Source organism: Branchiostoma belcheri, unplaced genomic scaffold (assembly GCF_001625305.1).
Source record: "Branchiostoma belcheri isolate BF01 breed outbred unplaced genomic scaffold, Haploidv18h27 scaffold37, whole genome shotgun sequence".
In the NCBI taxonomy this organism is placed as follows: domain Eukaryota; kingdom Metazoa; phylum Chordata; class Leptocardii; order Amphioxiformes; family Branchiostomatidae; genus Branchiostoma; species Branchiostoma belcheri.
In genome coordinates this window covers 2,128,435-2,145,822 of record NW_017803987.1, presented here as the reverse complement: position 1 = coordinate 2,145,822, position 17,388 = coordinate 2,128,435, and the positions used below count along the sequence as shown (strand labels likewise).

The 17,388-nt window shown below is 43.2% G+C and overlaps 2 protein-coding genes across 2 annotated transcripts in view; one reads left to right on the top strand and one right to left on the bottom strand.

Annotated features, from left to right (window-relative positions):
* Positions 1 to 8,171, bottom strand: part of LOC109476299 (circularly permutated Ras protein 1-like) — a 14,206-nt gene extending 6,035 nt beyond the window's left edge. Inside the window, exons 1-9 of the mRNA XM_019777213.1 lie at positions 8,124 to 8,171; positions 6,274 to 6,424; positions 5,511 to 5,573; positions 4,776 to 4,898; positions 4,165 to 4,347; positions 3,534 to 3,718; positions 2,821 to 3,100; positions 2,062 to 2,219; positions 1,657 to 1,699 (exon numbers count right to left, since the gene is read on the bottom strand). Of these exons, the coding sequence (XP_019632772.1) occupies positions 1,657 to 1,699; positions 2,062 to 2,219; positions 2,821 to 3,100; positions 3,534 to 3,718; positions 4,165 to 4,347; positions 4,776 to 4,898; positions 5,511 to 5,573; positions 6,274 to 6,399 (1,161 nt within the window). The 5' untranslated portion in view covers positions 6,400 to 6,424; positions 8,124 to 8,171. The remainder of the gene's footprint in view (positions 1 to 1,656; positions 1,700 to 2,061; positions 2,220 to 2,820; positions 3,101 to 3,533; positions 3,719 to 4,164; positions 4,348 to 4,775; positions 4,899 to 5,510; positions 5,574 to 6,273; positions 6,425 to 8,123) is intronic.
* A 273-nt stretch (positions 8,172 to 8,444) lies between these two features.
* Positions 8,445 to 11,919, top strand: LOC109476405 (cdc42 homolog). Its single transcript, XM_019777341.1, has 4 exons — positions 8,445 to 8,577; positions 10,494 to 10,552; positions 10,808 to 10,972; positions 11,613 to 11,919. Exons 1-4 carry the CDS (start codon positions 8,445 to 8,447, stop codon positions 11,853 to 11,855), a joined length of 600 nt encoding a protein of 199 aa, XP_019632900.1. The 3' UTR covers positions 11,856 to 11,919.
* Positions 11,920 to 17,388: the final 5,469 nt, after the last annotated feature.

Below are 17,388 nucleotides of genomic sequence, written 5' to 3'. Positions count from 1 at the left end.
TCCATGCTCTATAAAGTTACATTTTTGAGGTTTCAACTCTGAAGTAGGAGCTCTGGGTCGAAGCCAAATTACGGGTGCGTGATTTATTCTGGTTTTCTACTGAGAAAAATCGGGACAGTATTTTGCGCCGGGCAGCCGGCCATGTACACGAAATGGTACGCCCAGTATAGCAGCGATCTATTCATGTTTTATGTTTACAATTGTGCAAATTTTTTTTACAGAAATTTGATCACATATGCTTAAAAATATTGTTATACTGATGTTAAAAAATATTTTAAGACACTGAATCGCTGGCTGTGTACGTACGCCGCGTAGCGTGCCAGACATTGGCCGTGCAAGCCTATAGAATGCCCCACTTGCGACATAAATTTCTGAGGCTTATCGTGCGCATCGTGCGTATCCACAATTATTCCCATCGTAAACATAGTCACTGGGATCTGAAATGCATACATACAGGATAATTTCCCTTCTTCAGCGGGAGTTTTGTTTATGTTTTGATCGTACACGTCAAACTGCCACGCTGGTCTACGCTGCGCGCTGGTCTCGGCTGCACTTCCGGGTTCCATAAATCGACACCATAAATCGACAAAGAAACAAATATTTCCCCCCAAATTTATATTAATTGTGCACTTTTTCACTAGATGTGGCTATGCAGTTCTGGAAAACAGCGTTTAGTGCATATTTTCAAACAGAAAAATCGCGTCCCTGCGCCCTTCATGTTGCCGCCCGGCGATCTCAGCTGAAGCGAACAACCAATCAGAGACGCGTAACGCGGATACGTCATGCAAGATTTGCATACCGCCCGCCCACCGCTTCTGCTGGCTGCTGCCATGCTAGCTACGCGCCGTACTTGAAATAAATTGACGTGTATCGCCGTATTTCTGGAAATAAATGCCGCGACACGAAGATCTAGCGCTGACTCGGCTTGCACCCAGCGTTCAGCGTCACCCGCGCCATTACCCCCGCCGTCATCCCGCGCCGTCATTGCTGCGCCGTCACCCAACGTTTTTATCGGAACCAGACACCCCTCTGTTTGACCCCTTTTGAATGGTAAGACCCAAAACTGAAACCTCCCCATTCCTTAACAACATGGTAAATTCCATTTTCAGCATGGCGGGGGTGTCCGGAGCACTTAAAAACCTTTTATTTCCACGCCCATAAACACATATGCAATTAAACAAAAACGTTCTGCATCATCTGCAGCCCAACAGCAATACGTATACCGAACCACAGACAAATCCGTCCAGCCGATCGCGAGAAACAGCTGCTGACAGAAATGTTTCGAACAATAGTAAAACCTCTTCGCGGAAGGATATCTCCTTCCCCGGAGTTAATAAATAAATAAATAAATAAATGAAAAAAAAGAAGGATGGATGGATTGAATGAATGAATGAATGAATGGAGGAGTGAGTGAATAAATGAATGGATGGATGAATGAATGAACAAACGAATGAATGAATAATGAAAGAAAGAATGAATAAATGAAAGTCCCTTGTTGTACTTTCATGATCTTAAAAGCCAAGTACAGGTTATGGTGATAAAGTAGAAGTAAAATTTGTAAAGTCGTAAAGTCGTAAAATTTGTAAAGTCGTAAAGATATAAAATCGTAGAAATATGTTTATATGCATACAACACAAGAATGCTCACGTCACTTACGTCTTTTTCCTCGATTCCATCATTTGTCGTGTTGCAAAAGTGGCTGAAAAAATGAAACAGAAAGACGAACAGTAATCAATGTGGACATATATATAGTTGATTACATCCGCACACATACATGTAGCCTCTACCAGGCTTGGGGAGGCGGCTGGAAAGAGTAGAAAGCGGCCAAATAGAGAGATAAGCATGCCAAGGGAGTTTGTCCGTTGAGAGAACATTTCGCCGCACAGCCGCCTCCCCAAGCCTGGTAGAGGCTACCGCGCGCACACACACACAAACACACACACCCACACACCCACACACACACACACACACACACACACACACACACATAGATAAAGAGGGGAGGAGGGAGAGAGAGAAAGGCAGAGTAACAAGGATATGTATTTTACTGATCCTACTCACCAATGCCATCCGCCGGGCTGTCCGTTTTCACCGTTGATGATTTTTGACAGGTTCGACAAGACTGCAGTACACTCAGCACAACTAGGTGGCGCTCTTGGCATAACTGTAGTCTCGTTCTCCAGACAGCTGAGGCTCAGCAACACCACATTGCCGTCAGCCTGGTCAAATTAGATATCAATCGGTTTGTCAGATGTTTATTTTTATAAGTAGGGAATGTGGCACTACGGCGTCAGTGTCGCACTACTGTGGCGTCGGTGTCACACTACTGTGGCGTCAGTGTCGCACTACTGTGGCGTCGGTGTCACACTACTGTGGCGTCGGTGTCGCACTACTGTGGCGTCGGTGTCACACTACTGTGGCGTCGGTGTCGCACTACTGTGGCGTCGGTGTCGCACTACGGCATTATGTGTCGTACTATGATGGCGTCAGTAATATGGAGAGTGAGACAGAAAAAAAAAACAATCCCAAAGAAGTTATACAGCATTAACATTAAATATTCTCTGTAAAATAATCCTACTACTGTGGCGTCAGTGTCGCACTACACTGGCGTCGGTGTCGCACTACTGTGGCGTCAGTGTCGCACTACTGTGGCGTCGGTGTCGCACTACTGTGGCGTCGGTGTCGCACTACGGCATTATGTGTCGTACTATGATGGCGTCAGTAATATGGAGAGTGAGACAGAAAAAAAAAACAATCCCAAAGAAGTTATACAGCATTAACATTAAATATTCTCTGTAAAATAATCCTATGTCGTCTAACCTTCTTGCGTTTCACCATCTTCTTCTCCCGGTTGGCAGCTCCGCTCTCCTGCTCTGCCAGGCTGTTCTCCAGCTGCAGCTGTTCCTCCTCGCTATCAGAGCTGTCACTGCTGTCATTGTTCCACTGCTGCTGCTGTTGCTGTTCCTCCTCGCTGCTGTCGCTGCTGTCCCTCGCGGAACCCCGCCCCAACAGACGCCCGAACAACCCCAGAGCTCCAGAGGAGGAGGTTTTCTTCTTACTCCTCATCTTCGGCCTTGCAGCTGGCAGCGAACGGGGCTTTTTTCCTACAACAATCAGCATTTTGTATGTGAGTGAGTATTGTTTTGTCTCTCCTTCTAGTTTTCTACATGGAAAGGTTTGATAAAGACACAAAAATAGGCAGGTGCTCATACTCAGAAAAAGAAAACATAGATTGCAAACATTCCTGTATCTGTTCATGGATTTCTAGGACTTCTAACATCTAACCTGCCTCTTGTTATATTCTGCCTGACCCTGAACTTGATGCCATGACGGCAATGAAAAGCGGTCAGGAGACCGATTTAAGTGTATCACGAATAATGCTTGTACATCCTACTATGATTTTTACCACGTCGAAGTAAGCTAGTCACCTTAGTGTCCTTAACTACAGAAATTCCCATAGGGCGAAAACTACCTTCGACCCAACATTTAACGAAAACTGGGTTTCGCTCAGGTGCAGTATGTACAACTACCGACCTTTTTTCTTCGGTTTAGCCTTGCCATCTTTCTTCTGCAGTTTGTCCTGAGGAATGTCGTCTACCGTGATCAGTTTGCGGTAGGAGTCCTCGATAGTCGGGTCGTAGTCTTCAATAAAGTCTCCTTGCACAAAGCGCACACACAGGCTGGACTTCCCGACACCCCCTGCGCCTAGCATGGCAAGCTGACCAAAACAAAAACATGACCATGTCACCAGTCTTATGACAAAAAGGACTAAACGTTCTTGCCAACACTGACTAAATTGGGACTTACCCAAATTTTCGGCCGACTCCGTCAGCCTTGTTCACGGAATAGACCCTTCTACTGCAGCTTCCGGGACGTGGCGTCGGAAACACGTGATCGCAGCAGAGGCTCGTATGTGTCAGATAACCTGTGTCGCCCCCCGTCTCTGTTCAGTGTTGGACGGTTGACCTGAATGTACACCGCCAATTTACTCAGTGTTGGCAAGAACGTTTAGCTCTTTTTGTCATAATGAAGTATACCGACACAGATGAACTATTATGCTAATGTCACCAGTCTATAAATTTTTCTGCACAGTAGACAGACGAAAACAATACCTTCGTTTTTTCATAGAGGTAACAAATTTGACTGTGGACTCCCCACACTAACCTTGTAGTTCTTGCCATCCCTCGGAGTCTGCCGGATGACCTCGTGGAAAGCTTCCTCCACGTTCTGCCCCGTCTTGGCGGACGTCTCCAGATACGGCAGGCCGTGCTGCAGCGCCACCTGCCGACCTTCCTCGGAAGTGACCTGACGGCTGGCGGACAAGTCGACCTTATTCCCACACAAAACCTGCACAGAACATGAAGAGGATAGTGATCCCAAAGTGATCTCGATACAGTTTCAGCTAATTACAGAGATAATCTCCCACTGGTCGTAACAGAGAAGACAGACGCTATTTATAGTATTTACAAGTTCATTATACCGGGGAAATTCCCCTAGCTCTTCAGTTCCACCGGCAAAATGACCAAAAACTGCCGTAAGTTTCGTGAACCATTACGCTTATGTGCAAGGCGCTACACTGAAGTGAAATACACAGCTGTACAGCTTTTATTGTTGTGATCTTTATCTGTCGATATTATAGCTCATGTTGCGCGAGTTTTTGGTCAAATAAACTATTACCAAAGGTACGTGCGTTTGCATGGAACATAGGTCGGAATTAGGACCCCTCCCGTTACATTTTTTTGAAGTTCTTAGAGACAGAAGCAAGCTCCCCCTACCGCCGGCACGTGATCTGCACCCTTGATCCTGAGCAGCCATTGGTAGATAGACCCGGCCTGGTCCAGACTGCCGCGTGACGTCACGTCAAATATCAGGATAAAGGCGTTCCCAGTGCGCATGTACTACAGAACGGAGACAGGGACACAAGACAAGTCAAACACACATAAATAAAAAAAAATGATAATTTACAAAGGCTAGAAGATCGACAACTTCTGACGAAAATTTATTTTTTTCATCAACACACACGCACGCACGCACGAACGCACGCACGCACACACACACATACACACTCACACACACTCACTGACACACACACACACACACACACACACACACACACACACACACACACACACACACACACACACACACACACACACACACACACACACACACACACACACACACACACACACGTACACTCACATACACACACTGTCATACATACATACATACATACATAATGTTCGATTAGAGGAATTGCCTATTAAATCTTTATAGACTTGAATGTCAAAATCGCATCTCGAACCGAATACTGCCTATTGAATCCAGAACCGCGCCTATCTATATCTTTATATATGTGCCTGTGTGGAACATGGTTGAGATTCTGGATATTCTCCATATCCAAGAACGTAGACTTGCCCCAAGCACGGTTCTGGATACGCATGGAGTATAGTTCTTGATAAATTACTTTCTACAAAAGAAGGAGGAGGGGTGCGGGGGAAGGGGGGTACCTGGTCTCTCATGGCGGAAAACTCCTCCTGTCCGGCCGTGTCCAAGATGTCCAACATGCATGTCTGCACACCGAAAAGATATTTAGAGGCATAAGTTTACAGTTATGCGAGATTTTCCCACATATTCAGATTATTGGTCAAGTATACACCTATACAGTATTTGAAATAGGGTCATAATGTTTCGTTAATATTCACGTACGAGAACGTTTCTTAGCCTCTACCAGGCTTCGGAAAGCGGTGGAAAGAGTAGAAATTGGCCAAATACATAATATTGCCAGGGGGAGTTCGTCCACACTAATATAAGGCCTCGGGAAGAAATGTGTTTCCTGTTTCAGTCCTGAAAAAATTAGGGTCGGTAGGTACGGACTTTCTTTGTCTTTTTTTCTTTTTCTTTTTTACATTGACGATATCTTAAGTGATCCAACTTATACAACACAGTTTAACAAAGGAAATCTTGTGTGTCAATGTTGGAAAACCGATTGTACAACGTTTCATCACTCAGGTGTCAGGTCATGGAGCTAGAAAAGGTCGATCAGCTCGAAAAATTGATATATCCCTTGCAGGAGTCCACACAAAAAAGATAAGGGTCGGCAGTTTTTCTAGAGTCGGTCGGAAAACATGAAACACAACATTTTTCTAGGCCTAATAGAACAGTTTGCTGGTGCAGACCAACTCCCCTGACATATCATCTGTCTATTTGGCCAATTTCTACTCTTGCCGGTCACTTCCCGAAGCCTGGTATGCGAGGCTATGAAATTCTTACCTTCCCATCATCCCTACCGCTGCCCCGACGCTTCGAGAACGCTCGGACTTCTTCGGCCTCGTCCACCGACTCCTCGCTCTCTTCCGAGTGATTCCGAAGATACACGAACTCACTTCCGAACTGCATGTCGCCGCTATAGCTGTTTGTACGTCTGAGGTAAACAGTGTTTAATACCATTAGAAATTTCTCTGGTACAACAGTATATCAAACATTAAGTATATTATCCTGTCCATGTCACCGATCTTGTGTCCTTGGGAAAGGCACTTTACACGACTTTCCTCACTTCACTCAGGTGGAAATGAGTACCTAGCTTCGGTTAGGGACGTCCCTCGGATTGGACGTTGAATGGAGGTCCCGTGTTTGGGGAAAGCCACACCCCACGCACGTTAAAAAACCCACCGCACTTATAAACAAGAGTAGGGGACCTTCCCGGTGTGAGTGGTTCAAACCTTACAGTCCGGTCTTTCGCAGCTTGTACATGTACAAAACTGGTGTGTTACGCCTAAGGCGGTTTACCGGTTATGCGAAACAAACAAACAAACAAACAAAAACAGAAGAGAAAATGAACACTATTTCGTAGTAGAATGTCGACTGTACAACAGTGAGAGAGTTGAACTTAATTAACACAAATTATACACTGACAACATCAATGTTTCCCAACTTCATTAAGCACCTAAGTATTATTATAAATACAGATAAATTCCTAATGTCGTGTAAAGTGCCTTTCCCAAGGGCACAAGATCGGTGGCATGTCAGGACTCGAACCCAGGAGCTCTTGGTTGTTGTTTGTAACGTGGCTTGTTATGACAGAGCTTTAATATGTCAGCGGCTAATATGGGCCCTGAGTCATCGGAGCTGGAGGACACAATAGCTTGTTTTGAAAACGGTGTGCAGCGAACCATGAAAACCTATAGCCTACGTAGCCGGCTTATAGAACTGGGGGTTTGGTGATCTTCGACTGTTTTCTTATTAGCAAAAAATGGGGAAATTCAACCAGGCCGGCTGTGTTGTCTATATGCAATCAGAAAATAGCACATAAAAGCTCCAAAAGACCCCGAAGACCCCCAAACCCCCCAGTTTTTGGCATGCTGTGGAGGCTACAAAACCTACCATACACCTAAGCACCTAGTATGTTTGTATTACTGTGTTAACGTTAGATAGTTTCGCCCATTGAATATAATTAATATAGATGCTATCTTTACAATTCCTCTTGTTAGTATATGTGTTACAAATAACAATCGGTATGCACTATAACGTTAAAAAGCAATTACACAAATAGATTCTTCCGCTTGAATATAGCACGACTGAATCGTCGGACTTAACAAAAAGGTAAATGTATGTACTAGTATACTGCACTGCAGTCTACATTGTTGAACACTCATGTGCATATATCCTATTACTAAAACTGGCAAGCTTGTCACAGATAGTAAAGATTGACTTAATTAAAGAGCACTTAAACAAGTCTGGTACTTGCCCGGCCTAGTTTACATCTAACGTAACGCCCCTTGGTCTATGGGTTGCATCATAGCTACGTAACACATCGTACAATGTACCTTTGCTCATATCTATTACCAAGAGCATCTAACTAACCTCTTACTACAAATACATGCCGGGGCATGCCTGTTGACTATAATATTGTCAATTGTGATTGTGTGAAACCTAAGCTGACATTTTGTATAGTATTTTGTATCTGACACGGTATGAAACTCACGGTAAATGTTTTCCCGAACAGTCGACAGGACCTTACCGTAACAGATTGTGAGTTAAGTAGGTCATCTCAAACCCTCTATCTGTGTAAAAACTAACGTAAATTTGCGCCAGAGATCGTGGGAATATAAAACAGAACTCACCTATGCCGTAATACTGTGATCAGCCTTGCTTCCGGGTTTGTTTGGCGGTGTCCAACACACCAGGTACCTATATAGCTGACGTCACGGATGTTATTTTAGGAATCGCGCTCCTATTGGTCAGACGGCTTTCAAGGCCGGCTCCCTGATTGGCCAATTATTTCTGATGTCATGTTTAAATTAAGAACTGTAATATAAATACTGGCGCGTAATTTTCTTACTAGCAGATGAACCCAACAAGACTCGAAGCTGTTTTTTCGACTTAAAAAACAAATTTGGGTTAATTGTTTTGGTAAACGTTAATCAAATCTTGCCATGGGGAGTATGGCTAATATAGAGACGTTGAAATGTGTGGTTGTAGGGGACGGAGCGGTTGGAAAGACTTGCCTACTGATGTGCTACGCAACAGGGCAGTTCCCAACAGTCTACGTACCTACAGTCTTCGACAACTATGCAGGTAGGATCTCAACTGTTCTTCTTGCAATAGGACATGTTTAAACACTTGATGTCATGCAAGAACGAATGTACAGTAGACAAACTATGTAATTATGTTTCCAAATGTTTCAAAAAGAGAGAAGAAAGGGCAACTAACAGTAGATGATAGGTAGTGTATAGTATTGTTATATTGTATATATATATTATATGTATAGATACTAGCACTTTGCATTAGAATATAGCGTTCCAGTATGAAATACTCATGTTTTTGCATACTGCATATCCCCTTGTGCATTTAGCCCATCTGGGCAAGAACATGCAATAAAGATTCATATCATATCAATAATCGTACGATTGACGTAAACTCACTTAAATTTTGATATACTCGATGAAGGTTAGACATACATCCAGATAATGAGATACACAAGGAATTGTTACTCAAGCAACTGGATAGATTTTGAAATGTCAGACGTTTCAAGTAGCATATCCACTACTTTTCGTCAGTGATTCTTTGGCATACTCGTGTATATTTCGTTACGGTGCAAACTTGAACGTGTTGTTACGAGAAAGGCTTTCTTAAAAGAGCCTTTTCGGTGATTGTTTTATTTTTAGACTGCTTGAAATTCTACATCAAAATCATACGGCGAATGTTGGCGGTTGCTTAGATTTGAAAGTAGTAACCGTGGCCGTTATCCTTGTTCTTATATGAATGAATGAATGAAGACCTTTATTGTACACACATACCCACTGGGTTAAGTACAGGTCACAAAAAAGGATGGAATATAGATAACGTTACATATACATCGTCAAGTAGCTACAATCAAGTAAATTCGGTTTCTTCTCGTTTCTTAGTAATGTCAAGAACAGATATAGCTATAGATCTATGATATTACGTTACAAGCAAAAATGAAAAGGAAAAAACTAAGATAATCCCACTCATATCCGCTTTTCCTCGACAACGTTTTGTTGGAAATACAATCTGGTATTTTCAAAGTGATTCCATCAATTTGTTCAATCTTCGCACGATGTGGGGTCGATACAAATTAGGTTACGGAGCTCTTACGGCCTTGTAACTAATGTGTGAAAGTACGGCGGCGTTTTTCTTATAGATAAGCTAAGTATCTGCGACACATAGAGAGTAAACACCCAATAGATCATCATACAGTCATCCTTTTCATTCTACCCATAATCCTTTGCTACAAGGTTCCGTAGGTTTACGGCAGTGTCGTAAAACCAAATGCATTTAGCCTTCTCCCTGCTGTCTAACTCCGTAACAAATAGAGTTGGTAGCCAAATGGCTATGTTAGTGTGCTGTGAGTTATCTATTAATTATACTAATAGAGCAATCATTATATGCATTACATGCAGGAAAAACAAATTAAGATTTTGAATAAGATTTGTTGATTTGAACCCAAGGGTCGACCGTGTGTGCTTATCTAGATGGTTTTCATATGTAATGTTATGTAATGTTATACGTAATATATGCCATGTGTAGTATATATTATACAGGACTTCACTGTAAAGTAATGATATGCAATTAAAATAAAAGAATGAATGAACTTTATTGCTTGATAGTTTTACATGGTACAATGTATGGCAACAATAACAATGTGATAGATACAGTATGTCTATTATTAAATCTAATAATTTCCAGATTTTGCCACTCCCTACCAACGCACCAATCCATCCAGGCGTTCATGAGTTATCTTGTTGACAAATGGACAGACAGACGGACAGATGCAACTGAGAAATGTAACCTCCATGACATTTCACGGAGGTAACAAAATAGATAAATACATATAAACTACGGTGGCCATGTAGCAAATCGCTATGGGAAGTGTGAAAGGTGGAATAGCTTCGGTTTCACTAAAACAGACGGTTTTATTATTACCTTCGACAGAAGGCTGTGTTTTTAACTCTTTAACCCTTTCTTTACAGTAAGCATAATGGTGGGCGGTACACCGTACAACCTGGGACTGTTCGACACCGCTGGCCAGGTAAAACTTGTGATATGATAATCTGAAAACGATCTTAATAATATAGCAAATTTGGAAACATTGTTGTCAGCCATGTTTGTTTCCATTCTGATATTTTGTGATGTTAGAAATATAGTGTGCCTTGTGTGGACTGTTTTAGCACCAACCATAAATATCAGAAATGCAGGATAATTGCACAAATATGTTGTAGAGTGGAAGTAAATTACAATCACACACAAAAAATTAGATTATAACATTTCTATTTAAACCCGACAGGAGGATTATGACCGTTTGCGGCCGTTGGCGTACCCGATGACGTCAGTGTTCCTGGTGTGTTACTCGGTGGTTAACCCGGCATCCTTTGCGAACGTGCGGGAGAAGTGGATCCCAGAGTTACGTCACTACGAGCCGTACACGCCCATCGTGTTGGTGGGAACTCAGGTGCGAGAACTTAGTTCTCTTAGGTTTGGCCAAAATGGATACCAGCCCTTCCTTCCTTTCCTTCATTTATTCCTTCATTCCTTCGTTCGTTCGTTTCTTCCTTAGTTCCTTCCTTCATTTGTTCGTTCGTTCCTTCATTCCTTCGTTCGTTCGTTCCTTCCATCCTCCCTCCCTTCCTTCCTTCGTTCCTTCCTCCTTTCTTTCTTTCCTTTCCTTCCTCCCCTCCTTCCTTCTTTGTTTCCTTCCTTCTTCCGTTCCTTCCTTCCCTCATTCCCTTCTTCCTTTCCTTCCTTTCCTTCCTCCCTTCCTTCCTCCCCTCCTCCCCTCCTTCCATCCCTTCCTTCCTCCTTTCTTTCCTTTCCTTCCTCCTTTCCTTCCTTCCTGCCTTCCTCCCTTTCCTTCCTCCCCTCCATCCTTCCATCGTTCCTTCCTTCCTTCGTTCCGTCCTTTCTTCCTTCCTTCCTTTCATCCTTCCTTCAGTCCTTCCTTCATCCATTCAGTAATATTGCGGGAAAAGTCCTCTCGAGATTTTTCTTCACCGTTTTAATCTTAATGTTGATTCTCGATTAATCGACATACCTCCAAGGGTCTAACTTTTCACAACTGAAGTTTTCCCTCTCTCTATTGGCACGGGTTACAGACTGACCTGCGCGACGACCAGCGGACTTTGGAGGAACTGCAGCAGACCGGCCAGCGGCCCGTCACCGCCGCCCAGGGGCAGAAGCTGGCCAAGGAGACTGGCGCGGTGGCGTACGCGGAGTGCTCGGCACTCACACAGAAGGGCGTCAAGAACGTGTTCGACGAGGCCATCATGGCGACGCTATTTGCCGAGACCAAGAGAAAGAGGAGGATCAGGCGTCACAGGAGATGCACCATTTTCTAGAGTGTAGATTAAGAAATTTCTGCTGTGAGGACAATTTTCTAGCCTCTACCAGGCTTCGGGAAGCGGCTGGACAGACAATATTGGCCAATTGATAGGCAGGGACAGCCTCCTATTTAATTCCGGACTTCCAGTTTAATTCCATCTAGATGTACGGTTACTGAGATATGGGAATTAGTACGGAATTAAACTGGAAGTCCGGAATTAAACTGGAGGTTGTTCAGATAACATGCCTGGGGAGTTGGTCCGCTTAAGAGTACAACGACACATTTCTAGGGTTGGTAGCATGCCTAGGAATTTGGGGTTAGAATTCGGTTTGTAACTTTGTATTAGGGTTAGATCTAGAGGTACATGTACTAGGTAAGGTTATTATACGAAGGAATGAGGTTAAGGTTAGATTTAGTCTCCACATCACAATACATGAGTCAAGTCTTACCAGTAATACAGATACAATAAACTTTCTTATACATGGCAACCGTTTTAATGAGTTATTCCAGACTAAATACGTAGTGATACAATAATCGCCAGAGACTACTACACGAGTGCCTTCTAGCGAGATTAACTCAAACTGCAAGTCTATCACGTACGTGCAGACACCAATGCTGGAGCATGAGAGATGATCAAACATATTCTTGACATTTACTTCCTCACTTCTGCTACAAAAATAGGCGCTGTTAACCCAGTGTAAATCTTACCTACCATTAAAACAAACCACTTTTTTTTTTTAAGTTACTAAACATGTGCTTTTCAAACGTAATGCAGTTTTAGGTCCATGCATCTATTTTCTAGCCCGATGTCCAGTCTATCGTGGTCCGGGCGGGCTCTCTTCGGAGCTGTAGTGGTTTTCCCCCGCCCAGATCAACTGGCCGCCCGGTGGGAGTTTGCACCTGTATATAGAAGTTCTGCACGGCAGGAGTCTGGTTAGCCCACGGTGGGCTAATTGAACTCCCCTCGTGCAAAAAAATTCACTACGAGCACCTACAGAGTTGGGCCGCCCCAAAGACAGTCGGCGTAGCCTCTACCAGGCTTCGGGAAGCAGCTGGAAAGAATAGAAATTGGCCCAATTCCAATAGACGCCAAATATCGATGATATGAACAGTTTAAATTTGAACTGTTCTCATAAATCTACTCCCTGGCATATCCTCTATCTACTAGTATTTGGCCTACTCTTTCTATGCTAGCCGCTTCCCGAAGCCTGGTAGAGGCTAGGCCATGCTATCTACTTTTCTATCCTTTGAAATTATTTTTAGAAAGATTAAGAAGGACTTAAAAGCCGTCAGTCAAGCCGTCGGATTTGTACACACGGATAAAGCACAACCCCGCGCCGCTCGTGTTTAAAGATAAGTACGTAATTCTCGGAATATAGGATATTGTGGGCGGCGTTCTCGGAAATAGTGGCCTATGCTTGGGGCCTTTTGAACTGCTTTATTTTAGCTTGTGGGTTTCCGCGTTGCATTTTGAGAAGGCCAGATCTACTTAGCCCCCACAGCATGCCAAAAACTGGGGGTTTTGGGGGTCTTCGGGATCTTTTATGTGCTATTTTCTGATTACATATAGACAACATAGCCGGGCTGGTTGAATTACCCCCGTTTAGAACTGGCATATGGGCTAATCAGAAAACAGCCGAAGACCACCAAACCTCCAGTTCTATAAGATCTACTCTGCAACCAAGGGTTGGGCTTCAGCGTATATTATTTTAGCGTATTTTTTAGGCGTTTTGAAGGCGTTCTTTTTTGTACTGGCCGGTATCTTGCAATGGGTGGCAAATGGATACAGCCTGGCCAATTTGATATAGGCCATATCTAGACAGATTACTCAATGCACCTGCACACAGGAATCTGGCTTCGCTACGGCAATTTTTTTTTGCTTTGGTGTAAGCGGAAACAACATTTACATTCCTTTCAAACGACTGATTGTGAGTTACAGAAGAAAATACGACGGATTTGATCCTCGTGAGTGACTGTAAACAATTACAAAACATAAGATACATCTGAAACAGCATAAAATACAGATCATATATCTTCTCTAGGCTCTCTGCAACAACAGCTTCTTTTTAATATACGGCTGCAAAATTATTCCCTCCCCCCAACACTCACACATACACACACAGAGGTACACAAACAGTCACACACACACAGTCACACACACACACACACACACACACACACACACACACACACACACACACACACACACACACACAGTCACACACACACACAAACAGTCATACACACACAGTCACACACACACAGTCACACACACACAGTCACACACACACACAGTCACACACGCAAACAGGTGTCACTTCTTTTTACACAGCGTTTCCGCTGTCGCCAGTACCGCTGTCGCGAAAATATGCGTGTAAAGTGGACCTTCGATACCGGTAATACTAGTAGGCCACTACGTATACCAGGATAATTTGCAGTCAGCACGTCTCCCCACTTCGATAATTATCTAACCAGCCATTACAGCATTCTACTCCAGTTCAGCAGGCGACCACGCGAGGTTTGATAATTGCCTGTCCCGTGTAAGGTCGTCTGCGACGTTCGTTCGCGCGGGCTTTTCTTCCTTACCGCAGAATGAATTATTTTGACTCACAAATTTTAGATGATTTTCATCTTCTTCAATGTTAGAATTATTATCTTGCCTTAAAGGCATCCAATGCGATTTCAGGGCAGCAAAAATGGAAATATTCTGAATAAGGCAATCTTCGTGATATTGACGCATACTGCTTCACATTGGCACATTTGAGTCAGTATTTCATACTTTGGGAATTCAAAATAATAGAAACAAGCCCAAAGACGAGTCCTTTATTTTCTGGGAGGTACCCTAAAAGTCAGCCCAGGGCCCTTCCAGTAACCATTTTCCGTCAAAATTTTGGGTATTTTTGCTCCATGAGGAGAGTGTGGTTTAAACTCAGTATGAAGATAAGTGACTAGAATATTGGCTTTGAAAAATTGGGGTTTCAAGCCCTAAAAACTGCACTGGATGCCTTTAAAAGTAGCAGCGATAATTTCACATTTGAGGGTAAGATAACACTAGGACTGCGTGTAAAGTTGGGCGTGGCGGATATAAGGTGTATTTTGTCCATGAATGTCTAACACTACACATCTAAACATCAGATCTGACCCGGAAAAGTACATCCAGACTACAGAACTGGTACAAGCCTGGATTTGTCCGTGTCACGAAACGCTAATTATTACATTTGTAGCTTGCTCCAAACCCTTTGTGACAGTCAGGTTGGTTGAAATCCACCCACAAATCCCACAGCAGCACAGCTTAGCGTAGTTTTTGAACGCTTTTCAAAGCCACATTGTGCGTTTTTTTTCTATGTAAAGGCAACAGTGATATCTATGCAATCATGATGTTTTTATGTCTCCTCTTTGGCCGATTCCCACAGGGGCTTATAGGATTTCAAACACCGATGATTCAGAATTCCTGCGACTTAAATCTGATCAAGTTTTGGCGCGTGGCTGGGCAAAAAAGGTCATCCAAGGATACTTTTCATCCAAAGTGACTTCATGGAAGTAAAACCGGATGTTCTGATCAGTCAATTTTCTGATAATTCTTTTAATGTAGTAAGTTTAAGCAACCCAATAAGAGAGAGAGAGGGAGAGAGAGAGAGAGATACAGAGAGAGAGAGATACAGAGAGATACAGATAGACACACACACACAGAGAGAGAGGGAGATACAGAGCGCACACAGAGAGAGATACAGAGAGAGACACACAGAGAGAGAGAGGGGGGGGGAGGGAGAGAGATACAAAGAGACACACACACACACACAGAGACAGAGAGAGAGAGGGAGGGAGAGAGATACAGAGAGAGGAAGAGACAGAAACATAGAGAGATACAGAGATACAAAGAGAGAGGGAGAGACCGTGAGAGAAACAGAGACAGAGAGAGAGGGAGAGAGAGAGAGAGAGAGAGAGAGAGAGAGAGACAGACAGACCAAAAACAATACCTACATCTTTTTAATTTTTATTAAAAGGGTAATAAGGTAATAAGCTGGAACCTAAAACTCTACTTGGAGATCTAAGATTGTATCTAGTCAGACTACAATGTACACCATACTCCTACAACCTGAGGCCAAGTCACCACGACAGCGAGAGATTTTTATCGTGTGACAACATCAGTAGTTCCGTCATGATATGTTTGTCTGGCTTCAAATATACTAGCACAGGTCAACGTCCCTAGATTATTCCATGTCAAAAATGGGTAGGGGTGAACCTAAATTTTCTTTCATTCCAAAACTCAAAAGTAGCAAAAGGACAGCAATACTTGAATCTTAAGAGAGCAAACGAAAGAGAAAGGGGTAGAGAGAGAAAAAATGGAATCTTCTTTCTTCTTTTACAAGAAGGAAATAGAGTAGAACTTGGTGACGTTGTGGTTGCGCAATACGCTGTATTGTATAGTAAATGTTGCGTGACTTGCACTAACAATAGTATAGTACAGTATAGAGCTGAACTGTTGGCTAAATTACCGTCTTTAACATAACTTCCTCCACTTCACCTGTCATCGAACAATGGGGAAAGTTTGGTGTAATCTGATATGGTGTTTTTGGAGTGCTCACACGTGGCCAGACCAAGGTCAATTGTGATCTTTTGTTGTTAGGAAATACAGTCCAGGTCATTGACACAAATCGTCTTGCGATCAAATTTATGCATCAAATTTATAAATAGTGTGAGCTGAATCAAGAAGAATTGAGGGGGGGGGGTACTTTCATACTGAGGCCACACCAATTTGATTTCTTGGTTCTCAGACTTTTCAGAAAATAATATGAAGCGACAGGCCGAATAAATAAATAAATTAAAAGAGATGTAGGCATTCTATGATAGCCCCAAATGCAACGTTAGGAGCCATGAAGTCAACATACCAGGCTGGTTTGTAATTCAAACAATTAATTTCAAACTTTTGATCAAAACAATAAATCAGAGTGTCTTGTCTCCTCCATCCACGTTCCTGCATGGCAACAGACATCTTTTCCTATTTTCGGAATGTTGGCCACTGTTAGATGGGGGCATCAAAATTTATTTTTCACCCAATCATGCAAAAATCAATGCGCGCGTTGATGTCATCCATAAACATTACTTGCTGTGGCCTTTGATATGATTTCAGCCGCACCCTGAACTACAAGTTTGTTCAGTCCTGACGCCTGCCCTGTCTCTGTTTGAAAGGCTGACGCAACCGCCTGTTGTTGTTCAGCACATACCGGGCCTGACTTTTGGTGACGCGCCAACTCACCCAGAACCCAGGTGACCCCGAACGACACCTTCTCAAGTCTTATCACAACAGGGGTCAACGTCCGAACAGCTATATGCTAGCTTGAACGGCTGACTTTAGGGTATGGCCATCTTGATTTGATTATATGGATGCCTTCGTGCCATGACCTGGGAACCCCAAAACTGATGCGACCGTGCGAATGAAAAAAAAAAAGTTTGGGCAAAAAAGGTTGGTCTTCATGATAAAATCTACGTACGTGGTCAATGACTTAAAACTACGAAAGGCCAAAGGTACAAGTTCAACAAGGCCTCAT

Coding starts and splice junctions, on each gene's coding strand:
- LOC109476405 (XM_019777341.1), top strand. CDS start 8,445: ATGGCTAATATAGAGACGTTGAAATGTGTGGTTGTAGGGGACGGAGCG. Junction 8,578..10,493: donor AGTCTTCGACAACTATGCAG/GTAGGATCTCAA, acceptor CTTTCTTTACAG/TAAGCATAATGGTGGGCGGT. Junction 10,973..11,612: donor TCGTGTTGGTGGGAACTCAG/GTGCGAGAACTT, acceptor CACGGGTTACAG/ACTGACCTGCGCGACGACCA.